The sequence below is a fragment of the Apiospora phragmitis genome (assembly GCF_038363925.1).
Source record: "Apiospora phragmitis strain CBS 135458 chromosome Unknown utg000013l:1.0-2965645.0:1.0-2969333.0, whole genome shotgun sequence".
Lineage (NCBI taxonomy): Eukaryota > Fungi > Ascomycota > Sordariomycetes > Amphisphaeriales > Apiosporaceae > Apiospora > Apiospora phragmitis.
This window is the reverse complement of record NW_027117413.1, coordinates 2,299,378-2,313,347: the sequence shown is the minus strand read 5'-3', so window position 1 is coordinate 2,313,347 and position 13,970 is coordinate 2,299,378. Positions and strand designations below refer to the sequence as shown.

The 13,970-nt window shown below is 54.3% G+C and overlaps 6 protein-coding genes across 6 annotated transcripts; 3 read left to right on the top strand and 3 right to left on the bottom strand.

Moving 5' to 3' along the window:
• Window positions 1–46: 46 nt before the first annotated feature.
• PG994_014446 (uncharacterized protein) lies at window positions 47–283 on the top strand (the record flags this gene model as incomplete). Its single annotated transcript, XM_066865855.1, has 1 exon — window positions 47–283. One exon carries the CDS (start codon window positions 47–49, stop codon window positions 281–283), a length of 237 nt encoding a protein of 78 aa, XP_066708984.1.
• Window positions 284–1,559: 1,276 nt separating this feature from the next.
• PG994_014445 (Initiation-specific alpha-1-6-mannosyltransferase 2) lies at window positions 1,560–2,369 on the bottom strand (the record flags this gene model as incomplete). Its single annotated transcript, XM_066865854.1, has 1 exon — window positions 1,560–2,369. The coding sequence occupies one exon, from the start codon at window positions 2,367–2,369 to the stop codon at window positions 1,560–1,562; it is 810 nt and encodes a 269-aa protein (XP_066708983.1).
• A 616-nt stretch (window positions 2,370–2,985) lies between these two features.
• Window positions 2,986–3,986, top strand: PG994_014444 (uncharacterized protein; the record flags this gene model as incomplete). The annotated part of the gene is made up of 3 exons (XM_066865853.1): window positions 2,986–3,284; window positions 3,362–3,593; window positions 3,648–3,986. The coding sequence occupies 3 exons, from the start codon at window positions 2,986–2,988 to the stop codon at window positions 3,984–3,986; spliced, it is 870 nt and encodes a 289-aa protein (XP_066708982.1).
• A 646-nt stretch (window positions 3,987–4,632) lies between these two features.
• Window positions 4,633–6,892, bottom strand: PG994_014443 (peptide transporter ptr2; the record flags this gene model as incomplete). The annotated part of the gene is made up of 4 exons (XM_066865852.1): window positions 4,633–5,373; window positions 5,461–5,967; window positions 6,031–6,196; window positions 6,342–6,892. 4 exons carry the CDS (start codon window positions 6,890–6,892, stop codon window positions 4,633–4,635), a joined length of 1,965 nt encoding a protein of 654 aa, XP_066708981.1.
• A 1,454-nt stretch (window positions 6,893–8,346) lies between these two features.
• On the top strand, window positions 8,347–8,679 carry PG994_014442 (uncharacterized protein; the record flags this gene model as incomplete). The annotated part of the gene is made up of 1 exon (XM_066865851.1): window positions 8,347–8,679. One exon carries the CDS (start codon window positions 8,347–8,349, stop codon window positions 8,677–8,679), a length of 333 nt encoding a protein of 110 aa, XP_066708980.1.
• A 988-nt stretch (window positions 8,680–9,667) lies between these two features.
• PG994_014441 (GTPase-activator protein for ras-like GTPase) lies at window positions 9,668–12,064 on the bottom strand (the record flags this gene model as incomplete). Its single annotated transcript, XM_066865850.1, has 1 exon — window positions 9,668–12,064. The coding sequence occupies one exon, from the start codon at window positions 12,062–12,064 to the stop codon at window positions 9,668–9,670; it is 2,397 nt and encodes a 798-aa protein (XP_066708979.1).
• Between the last annotated feature and the right edge of the window lie 1,906 nt (window positions 12,065–13,970).

Below are 13,970 nucleotides of genomic sequence, written 5' to 3'. Positions count from 1 at the left end.
CAACCCCAAATGGGCCGTGATCGACGATTAAGAGGTCCAGAACGCTATGTCCGTCGTTAAACGCCTGGACTACACTGGATCGCGCCGCACGTCATATATACCTATCAATCCTAACCAAGACAGACATCTCCGAGCGAACGAGGTCTACTTCCTCGTTAAAATCGCTATCCAAGGGGCCCCTGTTCTTGTCATAAATCTCGACCACATCGAACTCCAAGTCATGCCCACCGTCGATGTCGATGTCGCTGCCATGAAAGCCAGTCCGGAGGTGCTCGTCCCTTAACTCTCGACACCATTGGCGACTTGCACCCCTTTTGCCGGACCGACACGAGGCATCCCTGTTTGATGCCAAGTCCGACGGAGGCGAGATCCATCTGCCCACAAGTCGGGCCATCGACCACCTCGTCCAACAGCACGCGTTAACGACGCGTCCATATACCTAGCTACAATAGGGCTACAGCGCAGAGAGGCTGCATTTGGGCTATAGCGGGGAAGACGCCTGATTGGACCAGCGGCTCGCTCTGTGCCGAGGTGACCCTGCAACTTTTTCATCGTGGCAAGTCCATGTTTGCGTACTCTTATTGGTATGATATTGATTCTAATTAGAAGTTGTTAAGAAGAATGATGAGTAGGATAAGCGTCGAGTTCAACATCCACAATGGCCATTTCGCCTTCGCCGATACCATGGCTTCCCTTCTTGCCATCCTACTCCTCGCAGTTCAGCGCGTCTACACTACTACCTACCGCATCATTATAGTGCCACTGCTACCAGCTCACCATATGTGCTGGCACCTAGTCTTATCAGCTTGCCTTTCACCATACTGGGACAGCAAGGTTGCTTCTCCAAGCCCCATGCCGACCACCACGGTAAGCTCACCGTCATCACAGTATTCGATGGCGAAAAGCTGTGGCCAATATGCCTGGACGAGGACTTTTTTCGGAGAAGGGCGTCACACATAGTAGCTGGACGGCTGTACACCTAGGTCCCGGAGACGTGCTAGTCCAACCGGAGGGGTCCGTCCACGCACCATTCTCTGTCACGAACGTCATGTGCGGCAGAACGCACCACATACCCACGGGAAGCCTGGCGGTCAGTAATGGGATAGCCGAAGAGATGATGGCTCCGCTGACGAAAGAAGATGCGGCGGTCCTCATGGCTGCTGCGCTCGCAAACCACAGAGAAGAGGTACCGTGCTACTTTGCAGGCTCTACATCTCGCGGTAAACCTCAACGATGGCCGCTACGTGTGGTTAAAACCAGTGCGTTAGGCAGTGACTACATTGTTGCTCTTTGTTACTCACGTAGAAAAATAACATCATGATCTCACTGTATCGAACAAGATCCCATACAAGGGATAATGCCAGACTCCCAGACTCCCAGACTCCAAACCCTCGCCATGCAGTAATACTTCTTTCAAGAGTTCCTCCAAGACCCACGGAAGAGGTGCTTGAGCAATGCTGCCTCTGGGATCGATCCATCATTGGTGGCCCCCAGTGCGGCTGGCTCATGCCAAACCCATCAATACCCAAAACAAGGATGTCCCCATACAGCCGGGGCTCTTATATCCCAGACAGGTTGGCCAGAGCCGTGATATCCGGCCGCGCCTGTTGTATTTGTTCGAAGACGACGTCGGTCCAAGCAGCCGGCCCTGTCGAGTTCATCGTCTCGAAGCTCGTCGGCTTCAACTCGGTCATCATCGTGTTGTATACCACGGCCAGCTCGTGGAGCGATGATACAGCCCGGTCGGCCATGGCCCGGAACACCGGGTGGCCGGGGGCGGCCGCAATCGTCCACTGGCAGAACTGGAGATCATGCGGTATCTCGGACCACATGCCGCCATCGCGACGGTCGAACTCGATGCCGACGACGAGCTTGGCGGCCCCGCGAAGGTGCGGGGGAACCCAGTCTTCGATGGGCTTCAGTGCGATTGTGTCAATGTCGGTATAGACGCCGCCTTCGGTGTAGAGGAGCAGATAGCGCAGGAGATCCGACTTCAAGCCGTGGTTGCTCACTGCCAGGTAGGTGTCGACGAGGTCTTTGTCGGCAGCCTGGACGAACCGCTGTTGCACGTAGTTGTCGCCCCACTGGCGGCCGACTAGCCTGTATTGGTGATATGGGTTCATACCAATCCAGGTAGCCGTCTCGCGGAGCTGTAGGTTGTGTACATAGCGCTCTGCGACCCCATCCTGTGGGAACCAAATCTGCCAGATGTTCTGGGGGATGAAAAAGGTTTTAGGGGTTTTCATAGGGGATTGGCTCTGCTCGGTGTGGTGCCGGAAGGTCAGGACGAGCGTGAGGAAAGCCAAGATGCCGCAAAAGCTTACAACGTCCTTCCTCTTCCGCCACGGAAACGCGGCCAATGATCCCATGTCGCAATTCGGAAAAGGTAAGTAGATATTTAGAAACGAAAATGCGATGACTGAACATAGAAGAGATAAGAAGTGACTAGGAAAGTAGAAATGAAACGACACAATCGCTATCGGGGAGGGCCTGGGCCGGCATTTCAATAGCCAGCCTGCTGTTCCTTGGTCATTAACGGGGGTTGTGCCTTTCGAAGCTTAGGGCGGCAAAATGCAGGGATTTGCACCACTCACATCGGCGACCCGCGACTGAACCATTCCCTCGGGCTCAAGTCGCCCTCCAATGACAACCCGTTTTTTAACCGCATCACACGTCTTGGACGAGACAGGCTCGGTAGCCAGCGATAGACGGCAATGATAGGCGCTCGGCGTGCCGAGCACCAACAGGCTGGGAGCTAGCCGACTGTTGTTGGTTCCAGAGCCGCGAAAGTCAGGGGGTGGGATTGTTACTTGAGTCTTCTGTGTCAAGGCGACCAGTGGGGGTTTCTCACCACGTCTTGGAATTTCTGTCCCCGTGTTTTCCTATTGTTTCTTTTGTCTACATAGACGCCTCCAATTTTGTTGTTCCCGCACCAGCAACACCACAAGACTCTTCCTCGCGACTTAGACGCTTCTTCTATGTGAAATGTCGTATCTGACGCTTGATCCGCCCTGGACGGCACCAAGCTCCTGCTTGGCCAGCACGGCGTACTACTACATGGTCGTAAGGACGTACACGGCGGGCATCGTCTTCTCCGAGATGTTCGGCGCGCCCACGCCGCTCATGATGAGCGCAGATCCGACGGGGCCCTGCATACCGCCCGGCTTCACGACCGGCGCTCCCTACATGACCGACGGCCCCTGTCCCACCGGTTACACCGAGGCTTGTGCGACCGGCGCCCTCTTTTCGGGCACCCCCGCAAGCTCCGTCACTTGCTGTCCAAGGTCCGTTCGAGTTCCCGGCCAACCTACCTTGTGCGGCCTGTGAAGCGATATCAGGCTGCCGCTAATAACAATCCTAGTGGCGTTTTCAAGTTCGCCTGCCACGGCGAGACCTACGGTTGCTTGGCCACGGCGGACAGCGGCGATGTCTGGACTGGCACCAGAACCGATATCGCCTTGACTCCCAACACGCAGGTGCCCGAGACACACACAGCCTTCGCTGGGGAGTCACTCTGGGCTTGGGGCATTAAGTTCATCAGGGTGGGTCGTCAAGAACTTGAATACCAGCGCTGGCTCGACCCTACTAATCACGTATGAACCGAAGACTCCGACAGCCACAGGAGCCTTGCCGGCACGGCAAAGTAGACGGGAGCGAGCACAAGCTTTGAGTCCACGAGCCCGCCACGACCCACCGCTGCCGAGCCCGAGACCGTGCAATCGACCTCTTCCCAAACCAGCCCGGGCACTACGGCTGGAATCAGCGTCGGGGCAATGGCAGGGGCCATCATGATCGCCCTGTCCGCTTGGCTGCTCTACCGCAAGCGTCAACGCCGGCCCGCAGTCCAGCAACACGATCCGCAATATCACCACCCCCCAGCGACCTACAACCCACACCAGTATTATAATGCACCGCCGCCTTACCCTCAGAGTAAAGCCGAGCTTGGGACTGGGGGCGAAAGGCATGTGCCCGCCGAACTGCAGTAATCCTTTCCGGTAGGGATATTTGCGTATACTCTCTTCGGCGATAGAAAGAATCATTTGTACTTACTAGATTTACATTAATACTCATGGAACAGATAGATACCGGTGGCCGCCCACCCCTCTTGAATAACCTCTATGACGGTTTGCTGCCGAGCTTTATTCCAGGCGCGGAGGAAATCTCCTTTCCGCATATAACTGTCGTTCTCTAAAAGGTGTGGTGTTTTGATCAAAGTCGCGAGTGGTAATGAATCGCCGCGTATACAAGCATGGGTAGAGTTGAAAAGGTGAGAAGGAGGCCTCCATAGCTGTAACTTAAGCGCAGTCGAGAACGGTGTCGGTGTGGAAGACCTGCTGGACTCGTTGGATCAGGCGTCGGATTTCCCCATCGTCCGATTTGGGTAGGATGGTGAGAGGGCCGAAGTGAAGGAAGACAGATGGTTCAAGTCACCAGAGGCTTGATTGGTTGAGGACGCCATTACACAAATGACGAAACCTGGGATGTTATGATGATGTTACTTGGAAAACTTCCCCAGCTTCGGTACAGCTGGATGTTCAAGCGTGGCAGTGGATATAAGAAAAATATATTAGAAATCTAACACGAGTATACGGAGATATGCAAAAATGAAATTACCCAAGAGCCCCCACCAGATCAACCCTTGGTCCCCTCAAGCCCCTGCACCTCGCGCAACCTCCTCTGCTCCTCCTGCCTCTGCTTGACCGCCAGCGTAGCCTCGGGATCCTCGTCTTGGTTTCTTTTCCCGTGGAACTCGGAATCGGGCAGGGTGTTGAGGGCCTCCTCCTCGGCGTCGAGGCTGCGGAACGTGAACCAAAACCCGATACCGCCGAGAAACGCAATAATGGTAACGGTGACGTACAGCCAGACCAGCAGCGGGTCCGTGGCCAGCGGCACGAACGCCTGCGCGATGGCCGACGAGATGGCCTGCGCGAACCAGAAGACGGCCGTGACGAGGGAGCGCATGTTCTTGGGCGCCTTGGTGAAGGCGTACTCGAGGCCCGTGATGGAGGCGGCGATCTCGGCGAAGGCGATCAAGACATACGCCGGCGTCTGGATCCAGACGCTCATGTGAGGCGGGGGCCCGTCGGCGCACTTGGTCGGGTGGTCGCCGCAGGGCGAGTCGACGTAGATGTAGTGCTGCACGACGGCCGTCGAGACCATGGCGAGGGTGCCGAAGGCGAAGCCGAGCGTGATCTTCTTGATGGGCGTCAGCTTGAAGCCGGTCCGGGCGATGGCCGGGTAGATGAACTTGTCGGTGATGGGGATGAAGATGAGCAGGGCGATGGGGTCCAGGTTGTTGACGATGTCGTTGGGGACGCCACCGAGCTTCATGGTGGCGGCTTGCGAGACCAGGTTGTTGTAGAGTTGGTTATACTTGGGATAAATTGATCAGTAACAAGTCAAGGTATATGACGATAGTTATTCAGGGGGAGTGGAGCGAAGGCGGGCAGCGTAACTTACAGGAAGCCAGTAAATCGGGTAGTAAAGGAAGACCGTGCAAGCCTTGAACCCGCGGCGGACCTCATCGACCCAGGCGTCGTCGAACGTCATCCAAGCAGGCTTGTTCTCGATCTTGCTGGGCTTGGCCCTCTCCCAGAAGTCGTCGGAAGCCAAGTGGCGGAAGGTCGTGACGGGGTTCAAGGACCAGCGCCCCTTCATCCCCAGACCAATGATGCCCATCGACTTGCCCAGGACCGAGCCCGTCGGCGGGAGGCGGACGTACTTGTTCCTGCACCAGAACATGACGAGGGGGCAGATGAGGAACATGATGGTCGGGAGCGTGAAGGACAGCCAGAAGCCGACGTACTTCTCGGCGTAGACCATCGAGATCTGCCCGACCAGACTTCCAACGTTAATGAAGAAGTAGTACCGCATGTAGATGACGGAGATGGTCATGATGGGGTCTTCAATGACCCGCTCACCGCTGGCCAGGGTCTTGATGGTGGCACGTGGATGAGTTGTTTCATACTAGACATGCGAATCAGAAAGCTGAGCAACCGTGATCCGAATTAGAGGCGGAATCTTTCATACCTGTTCTGCAATCAGGGGCGAAATGTTCGTCTTGAAGAAACCAACGCCCATGCCGAAGAAGATGAGTCCAATGATGAACGGTGCCAGGGCGGCATTATTCGGAGCTTTAATCACAGCCGGGATAGCCGAGACAATGATCAGGATGTGACCGAAAGTCGCAAGCCCACTGTAGGAATAGATTATATCAGCCGCCGCCAGTTGTGGTGAGTTGAAGTAACAATTGCTTGAAAAGCTCAATTGGATTGAACAGCAACGCAATGCTAGTGGGCGCACCATATACGAGCAACCAGCTTAACTGAAAGAATACTCACATGGCAACATTGATAGTCTTGAACTTGCCCCAGAACGAGTCGGCCATGTACGCGCCGAAGAGCGGCATGAGGTACGACCAAAAACTATTAAAAAGGGTGAGGCCCGTCGACGCCTGCTGGCCCATGCCGAGGGCGCCCGACTGGCCATAGGTCCCCCCGGCGCCCGCGTCCGAGTTGGGCGGCAGGGGCTCCGAGATGAAGTTGACGAAGACCTGAGTGGTGCCATAATAAGCAAAGCGCTCGCACAGCTCGCAGAAGGCGACCGTGTAGATGATCCAGTGGATCTGGCCCTTGACGCGGCGCAGCGTCTCGAGCTCCGCCTTGGTCGGGTACTCCTCGCCGTTGGGGCCCCGCAGGATCTCGTCGGCGATCTTGTTGGGGCCCGAAATGGCGACGGTCTCGCCGATGCCTTTCTCCGTCACGGCGTCGGGCGGCGGTGGAGTTCCACTACTGGAGACGGGGATCTCCTTCTTCACGTCAGTGGGCGGCGATGCTGGTGCGGCTGTGGCATTCCCCGCGGGGGCCCTGGCAGTTTCCACCTTGTCCTCCATCGTCGACATTGGCAAACAGTAATCTTCCTTGCTACGATCCGTGGAGGGTTTCAGATGTAACTGCGCAACTCTGACTGCGGGGCCACGATTCTTCGGACAGGTCCCGGAACACACAGACTTGAGAGAGAGACTTTGAAGGACTGAGCGAATGGTTTCATTGAGTTAGTAAAAGCCAGTTGGAGCCGCTGGCGCTGGTTGGCGCCTCATTATGTATGATTTGAGTTTGCGGGAGTGCCAATGGAACGTTTCCCCCGCACGCCATTCAACTAGAGGAATGATCAGCGGTTGCATCACTATCGTGCCTATGAGACATGGCCTCCTAGAGGGCCAAGACTGCACTTAAATCTGACGGACAGCTCGAAGGGCATCATCAGCAATGATCATCTCGTGATTTGGGGAGGGAGGGGGAGGGGGCTGGTCTGCTCTACCTGTCACAGTCCTAGCCGGCCTCGGCCTCGGCTTGGAAACGTTCTTTGGATGTTGTCCCGACATTCCCTCAGTCTTATACCTTCCGGAGTTGCTCCTTTGCAGCTCGGGTCAATTGAATTGGCGAAAGCTTCAGTGAGCTTACTTGTGGTAGCCACTCTTGGCACTCGATGCCGAGCTCTTGGAGAAGTGGGGAGATATCACACTTGGCGCATTTCTGGGCAGAAAGTCTCCTGCCTTTCATGGGAAAGATGATGACATCGTTGAGCTGCTCGCTGCGACCGTGGTCTACGGAGAAAAGCCGATAACAGCCAACTGGCCCAACAGGGAAGATGGCCCTGCTCCGGCGAAATGCGAGATCTAGGTGGCACTGCTCACGCCATTTCAGGTCGCGAGGCCATTTGAGGGTGACCAAGTACTTAGGTTGTCGCACGACGCCGAGTCCATCAGCGATGCCTACTGTGGGATGAATGATATCAGGCCGCCCCACAGTCATTTGACAGCCTGGCAGCACTGAACATGATTCGTCTGTGTTACGATGAAGGGTCGCATCAGCCTGCCGTATGACGGTTTGCGGCTGATAAGCCTTACTTATACAAACTTATGTGCAATGTTCTGTCCAAATGTTGGTGTTGCTGGCAGCGAAAGAAATTGGCCAGGTCAGTGTGGAGGTGGCTTAACTACGGCACCTACACACTCCCCGCCTTTCACTGTGGGGGAGAACATGCCCCCTTGGAGCCTCAATTGGAAACAGGAACATTTGATATCAAAGTGACATAAATACAGTCATCTCAATTCATGCTCAACTAGATGTCGCTCAAATTACCAGCAGCTCACCCAGATTGGATGGAGCCACACTTTGGGCGGGTACAGATGTCAGCGAAATTCCAGGGGTCGAGGGGTCTACGCTCAATTGCTTTGGCAGGAGGAATTACAGCAGCGAAACACCATGGAGAGTGGAAATCACTAACTAAAAGCCCGACCGAAAGAGAGGAGAAGGCTAGAGTCGGCTGGGGCTCCTCAACATTATGCGCGGCACCTTCGAGGCGTGGGTCACGTACACGGACACGGGCGGCGCCCGGCGCGAGCACGTCGCGTCCGTCTCGAACCCGCGAAACGTCGCCGACGTCTGGACCGCGCGCAACCCGCTCTACTTCGACTTCGACGTCCGCTACCGCGACATGATGCCGGGATCGCCGGTCGAGATGACCATCCTCCGGGACTCGGAGATGGACAAGACCCAGCGCGTCCATACGTTCACCTATGAGGGGGAGAAGGAGGCGGACGCGGACGCACCTGGCGAGGACGTTGGGATATCTGCAGATGATTCCAACGCGTACCCGGATTGCCTTCAAAAATGAGACGTATCCAGACTTTATATTCGATCGAAATGTACTGTTCATGAGATTCGTCTATCTGCGTGTGTAAGAAGAGCGAAACCAGTGGTCGTTGATACCAAGCCAGAAAGCCCTCCCGTCCAAGCACCAACTAACCACACGCGCGCACACGCACACTGCTCTTCCCCTACTCCCTTTGCTGAAACCGGCCGGGATTCCTGGTTTGCCTATAAGCTTCGCCCTGACGTGTCTCCCCCAACCCTCCTTGCTTCGACGAGGAGGGGGAGATGAAAAATGAAAAAAGCAAACTGCCCAACCCCACCGTCGACAACTCATGCTTCATAAGGAATTACGATAAGTGACCCCACCCAACCCTGAAGAACAAATAATACATTGAGCCTCCGGACCAGCCGTAACTCCATTTCCCGTACCGTAGTCAATGTCGACGTCAGATCATACCGGTCGCTGTCCGCTATCATCATGACGAGCGGGCCTGACTCTGCTGCTTGGTGTCGTGCAAATGTAGTAGCACCGACGCGGATAACTTTGTGATTAGAAGCATTAGGTCGACAACAACGGACTTGTCGACACTAGCTTTGCCAAGAGGCCATGGAAGGTAGATTTATTAGAAATATACAGGCGTACACCGGTGTAAAGCGTGTGCCCGGTAGCCACATAAACCGGCGCGCCATTGCTGCCGGAAACAGGAAAGATCGTAAGTCGCTGGCGGAAAAACGTGATGCACAAACAAAGCTTGTCCTCCGAGAAAGATTCGATAGTAGTACAAGGAGATCGTGGTCGGTAAGAGAAAACCCGGCAAGCCATCTCCGACAGTATGTGGAGGATGAAATCGATGGTCGTATATCAAAAGTATTGGTATCACGTCGAAATGACCCGCCAGAACGCCAAGCCACGGGAAGGAGAGAGAGTGCAATCAAAGTTGACGTCCAGAGTAACGGCAAACTGTTGCGTATTGAAGAAATCGGTATGCTGCGAATACGGTTGCCCGGCTTTACCACCCCTTCTTCCTTGCGAATCTTTTGTTCAGTAATGCTAATACTTTCGTAACGTTGAACTGGACATATTCGAGATCCAAGTCATCTTGATTGTCTTTCTGCATCTCGAGCAAATCATCGAGCTTCAGGTCTAGCTCGAGGAGTCCTCGGTTACGCCCTGTAGGTTCTGTTAGAGATTTGTTACATATGGGCAGGCAGTCATCCAGGGACTCACCCTTGTAGTGGAGTGAAATAACAAAAGTGCCGGGAAGGGGGCTGGTGAAGTTGAAGTAGATGTTGGCTCTCCTATTGTCCGGAACATTGCTCTTCTGTATGACGCCTTCCTTCTCCAGTTGTTGATGGGTGAACTTATAGGGACCGAGTACCTGTTGCTTTTGCTGCTTGCGGCGGGTGCCTTCCGATTGGCTCCGGACGTTGTGAAGATAGCTCTTGTATGTCTCGAGCTGCCCGACCAAGTACGAGTTATGATCCCGGATCGTCTTGAACACCTCTTCGAGCTTCTGTGTCTCCGTAAGCACACCCTCCTTCAACGAACCAAGATGCTGCAGCTCTTGCTCCACCTCGTCCCGGAGAAGGCTGAATTGATCCGACTTGTCGATAACCTTCATTTCCTGGAGCTGGCTCAGGAGCTCCATCGCCCTGATGCCCTTGCGCACCATGACAGCATCGTTCTTGGAAGTAGCGGCGGCGTCGGCAATTCGCTCTAGTCTGAGAGGTCTGCGAGAAACCGAGTTATTAGGCGGAATAGATCGCATGACCTGGACGAAGATCGATTTGGCCTCCATGAAAAACACTTCCTCCTGAGTAATGTCTAGAGCGGCTGTTAGGTCATCGATGGCGGTCTCCCATCGACTGAAGAGAGGCAGGTTAATGGCTCGGTTCTCTTTCCTAGGCACTTGAGGGGGAGCCGGGCCCAGTTCGTTGATGATCAATGCCAAGTGGGAGTTCTCGTCCTTGCATAGTTCTCCGGTGTGCTTGTCGAGGAGTCCGTGCATGGCGTAAACTTCGTTGAGCGTGATTGAAAGCTCAAGGTCCTTCTTAGACAATGCCACATAATTGTCCATCTCCAGACTCTCGTAGAAGTCTTGTACTTCACAGAGGTCGAGCATAAACTTGTTAACACGGTCCTTGTTCGACTGGATGAAGGGCTGCAGGTTTGCCATGTATGGCTCCTTGGCATACGACGGCTTATTGGCTAAGTTCTGCAACATCTTGGCGATCAGGGTCAGAGTTCTCCGTGGTTTCTCGGCCGGCGCACCGTCAATAAGCATATACGATTTTGGCGTAACAATGGCGGGGTTGATGAAGCGCAAGAAGAAGAATCCTCCAATAAGTGTGCAAATGATTTGGTCGTTGGCGTCTGGGTACTTTCTCTTCGTTAGGCTTCGAATTTGCTTGCAGATCCACCGGATTCCGTAGGGCGCCTCGTCCAAGCCGTCAATAATGGTGTTGAGAAAGCCGTTAGCAATCTCAGTCAACATGGTCAGTCGGGGCTCGATGATAGCCTGGACTTGGGCATTCTCCGCCGCTTGTTCCGCGGTGACGCCTCTCGGTAAAGAAGCCGGTAGGCTGCCGGTGTCTTCCTCAATCTGCTCGCACATGCGCTCATACACCTTGAGCGGGTTGATCTCCAAGTCGAGGTCCTTAAGCTCGATGAGGCTGTTGATTCGGTCAGCAAGGACTGATCGCAGGAAACTTTGGCCAGGACCACGGCGTGTGTAAGTCGTCATCATTCGAGAGACGGGTGTGTTCGCACGCAGAAGCGAGGAGTACTCGGGGGTCGTATCGAACTGGTATGTCAAAACGGACTGGAACATAGTCAGGAGGAGATGCTCCTCGCGGCTCTCGTATTGGTTTCCGTAGATTGTGAACATGACGGTTTGTAGTAACGAGTCGATTTCGGACATAGATACGAGGCGGCAGAGGTGGGCGATATGTCTGGGTTCAGACTGCAAGAGGAACAGCAAGTTGCCGTACTTTTGCGTCTTGTCGTCGTTCGGGAACGAACCCTCCTGTAGCTCGGTGCCATCTTCCAAATGGCTCGCGACTTCGTTTTGTTCTTCTAGTGCCATACGGTTTTGGATGAGCAGGGCAATCCGAGAGTCGAGATACCGCACATCCTTCTCGAGCACGAAGTTCTTTTTGGACTGCGACGAGATCTTGGACTTGAGTTCACGGAGAATTTTCTGGGCCTTGGCCAATTCATCTTCGATTTCCAGCTCGCTCTCGTTGGCGGACATGGACATGTACAGCGCCGACATGGAATATCGCTTCGACTGACGGGCTGATCGGGAGCCATCGTAGGACGACATGGTGTTCTGGCGGGAGATGGGCTGAAATGAAGACGACGAGGCTGTCGACGCCCGTGACGGAGTTTGTAACATGACGGACATGTTCAAATTGGTCCTGGGCGGCATTAAGGAGGTGGATCGACCTAGAGGTCTCGCGTGACTGGCAAAGGCAGTCCCGTAGGGAGGGGGCGGCGATAGGTCGCTATGGTGCTAATTGGCACGGTCGACTGAGCGTTCTTTTCTGCTGAAACGGCAAGCACGTTGGTGACTTGCTGGGAAATAAAGAGTTGGCGCCAGAGCGCGAGAAGATGGGCGTGGCTTCGTAGGAGTAATTCGGGTCGGAATTTGATCGCCTCGTTGACAGCAGGAGCTGAAATGAAAGCACTGGAATGCAAGAGAGTGTAAGGGGTTTTCGAGGGTCGGCTACCAGGCCGGTTTGCGCCACGGAATGTCAATGAGGAACGCCGCGGTGGTCCCTCCTGGCGTCAGGCGTCAAGTTAACACGCCTTCTTCTTGTTATAGTCGCGTCGATTGAAAGCGCCTTTCAAGGGGGGCTCTCGCTCTCTCGATTTAGCTTTCTTTCAGCTGACTCGTGTGTGTGCTGCTTCAATCTCTCTAGGCGGGAAATAGTATGAATCTACCCCTTACGACCAGCAGTTGCCAGGCGCGGCACTAAATGCAATTAGGGGGCACACGAGGAATGGTTTCGGCGGCCGTGTGGATTTTCCGGGCGTATATATTAGGTCGGACAGAAACAGCCTTTCTGGCCAGCGCGTTGTGTCAATAGGGCAGGTTAAGTATAATTATGAGCAGCGGGTTCGAAATTGGTGTTTGACAACATAAAGTATGAGCAGTTGCCGGTCGGGGTGCGACGAATAAAGAGAGAGGGAATGTCCTTCCTTCAGGTCAGACAAGACAACCGTTCTTGTTCGAGACACGCAGGCTGCAGCTGAAATGTTGCACCAGTTTTCTGCGTGTTTGATTTGGATGAGACGGATTAGGAGGGTTTGGAAGACGGGTCGGTCACGGCGCTTCTTGGATGCTCTGATTGCAAATCTGTCGCAAGTGTAAATGCAAGCACACAGACAGGAGGCCCCGGAATTGGAAGAGGAAAAAGTTGAAGGTTGTTGATTTACTGGGAGGGGGTGGCGTGTGAGAGAGGTGCGGAATTGGTTCAATTGAATTGATTGATTCTGATGAAAGGGGGAAGAAAGACGAGAGAGAGGGCGGTTTGTCTCCAATCAACCACTACCACTACTAGACAGAGACAGCCAGACACCGACACACACACACTACTACAACGTGAAATCCAGTTCGTTATGGGTAAGGTAGGACGAGGAGGGGCCGAGGTGTCGGATGGAAGGGTGATAGGGTGATGGGGGGACGAAATGGTTGGATGGGGGGCTCGAGGGAGGGGGGAAGGGTCGCTGATAGCGCATCTGCAACTAGAAAGGGTGCAGCAGCAGTTCGTGCAGTAGCGCAGACAGTCGGCCAGGCCCTAAGTGGGATACCCGCGATTGATTTGATACTTACAAATAATTCGCCGTTTCAGAGGTCAGGCACATTGAGGGGCGGTGCTAGAAAGACCGGAGCCCAGCAAAAGACTGGGGCGCTGGCCTGGCCTGCCCACCTTATTAAAAGGGGAATCGGGGAAAACAAGCAGGTGTGCATGGAAAAAAGCAGCCGGAAGAAAAAACTGAAGCGGATCGATCTGCAGTGCAATTGCCCATCATCTCACAGGCATGGATGGAAGTGGATGGTGCGCCTACATTGGATTGATATATCATCATATCATGACATGAGCATCATCAAAAATGTACGGAGTAGAGCAGGTACAACCAACACATTACTCACAGATTGACAACACGTATTTCCAGTCACAGCACGTATTCTCAGCTTCTTCCAGCCTAGCACCACGAGGCCGTTTCCCAGTCTGGTTTAGGGAAGGTTGCAGTATTAGGCGGCTGCTCAAATTGGCCGATGGTTAACAGAGCCGAAAGAGTGGAGA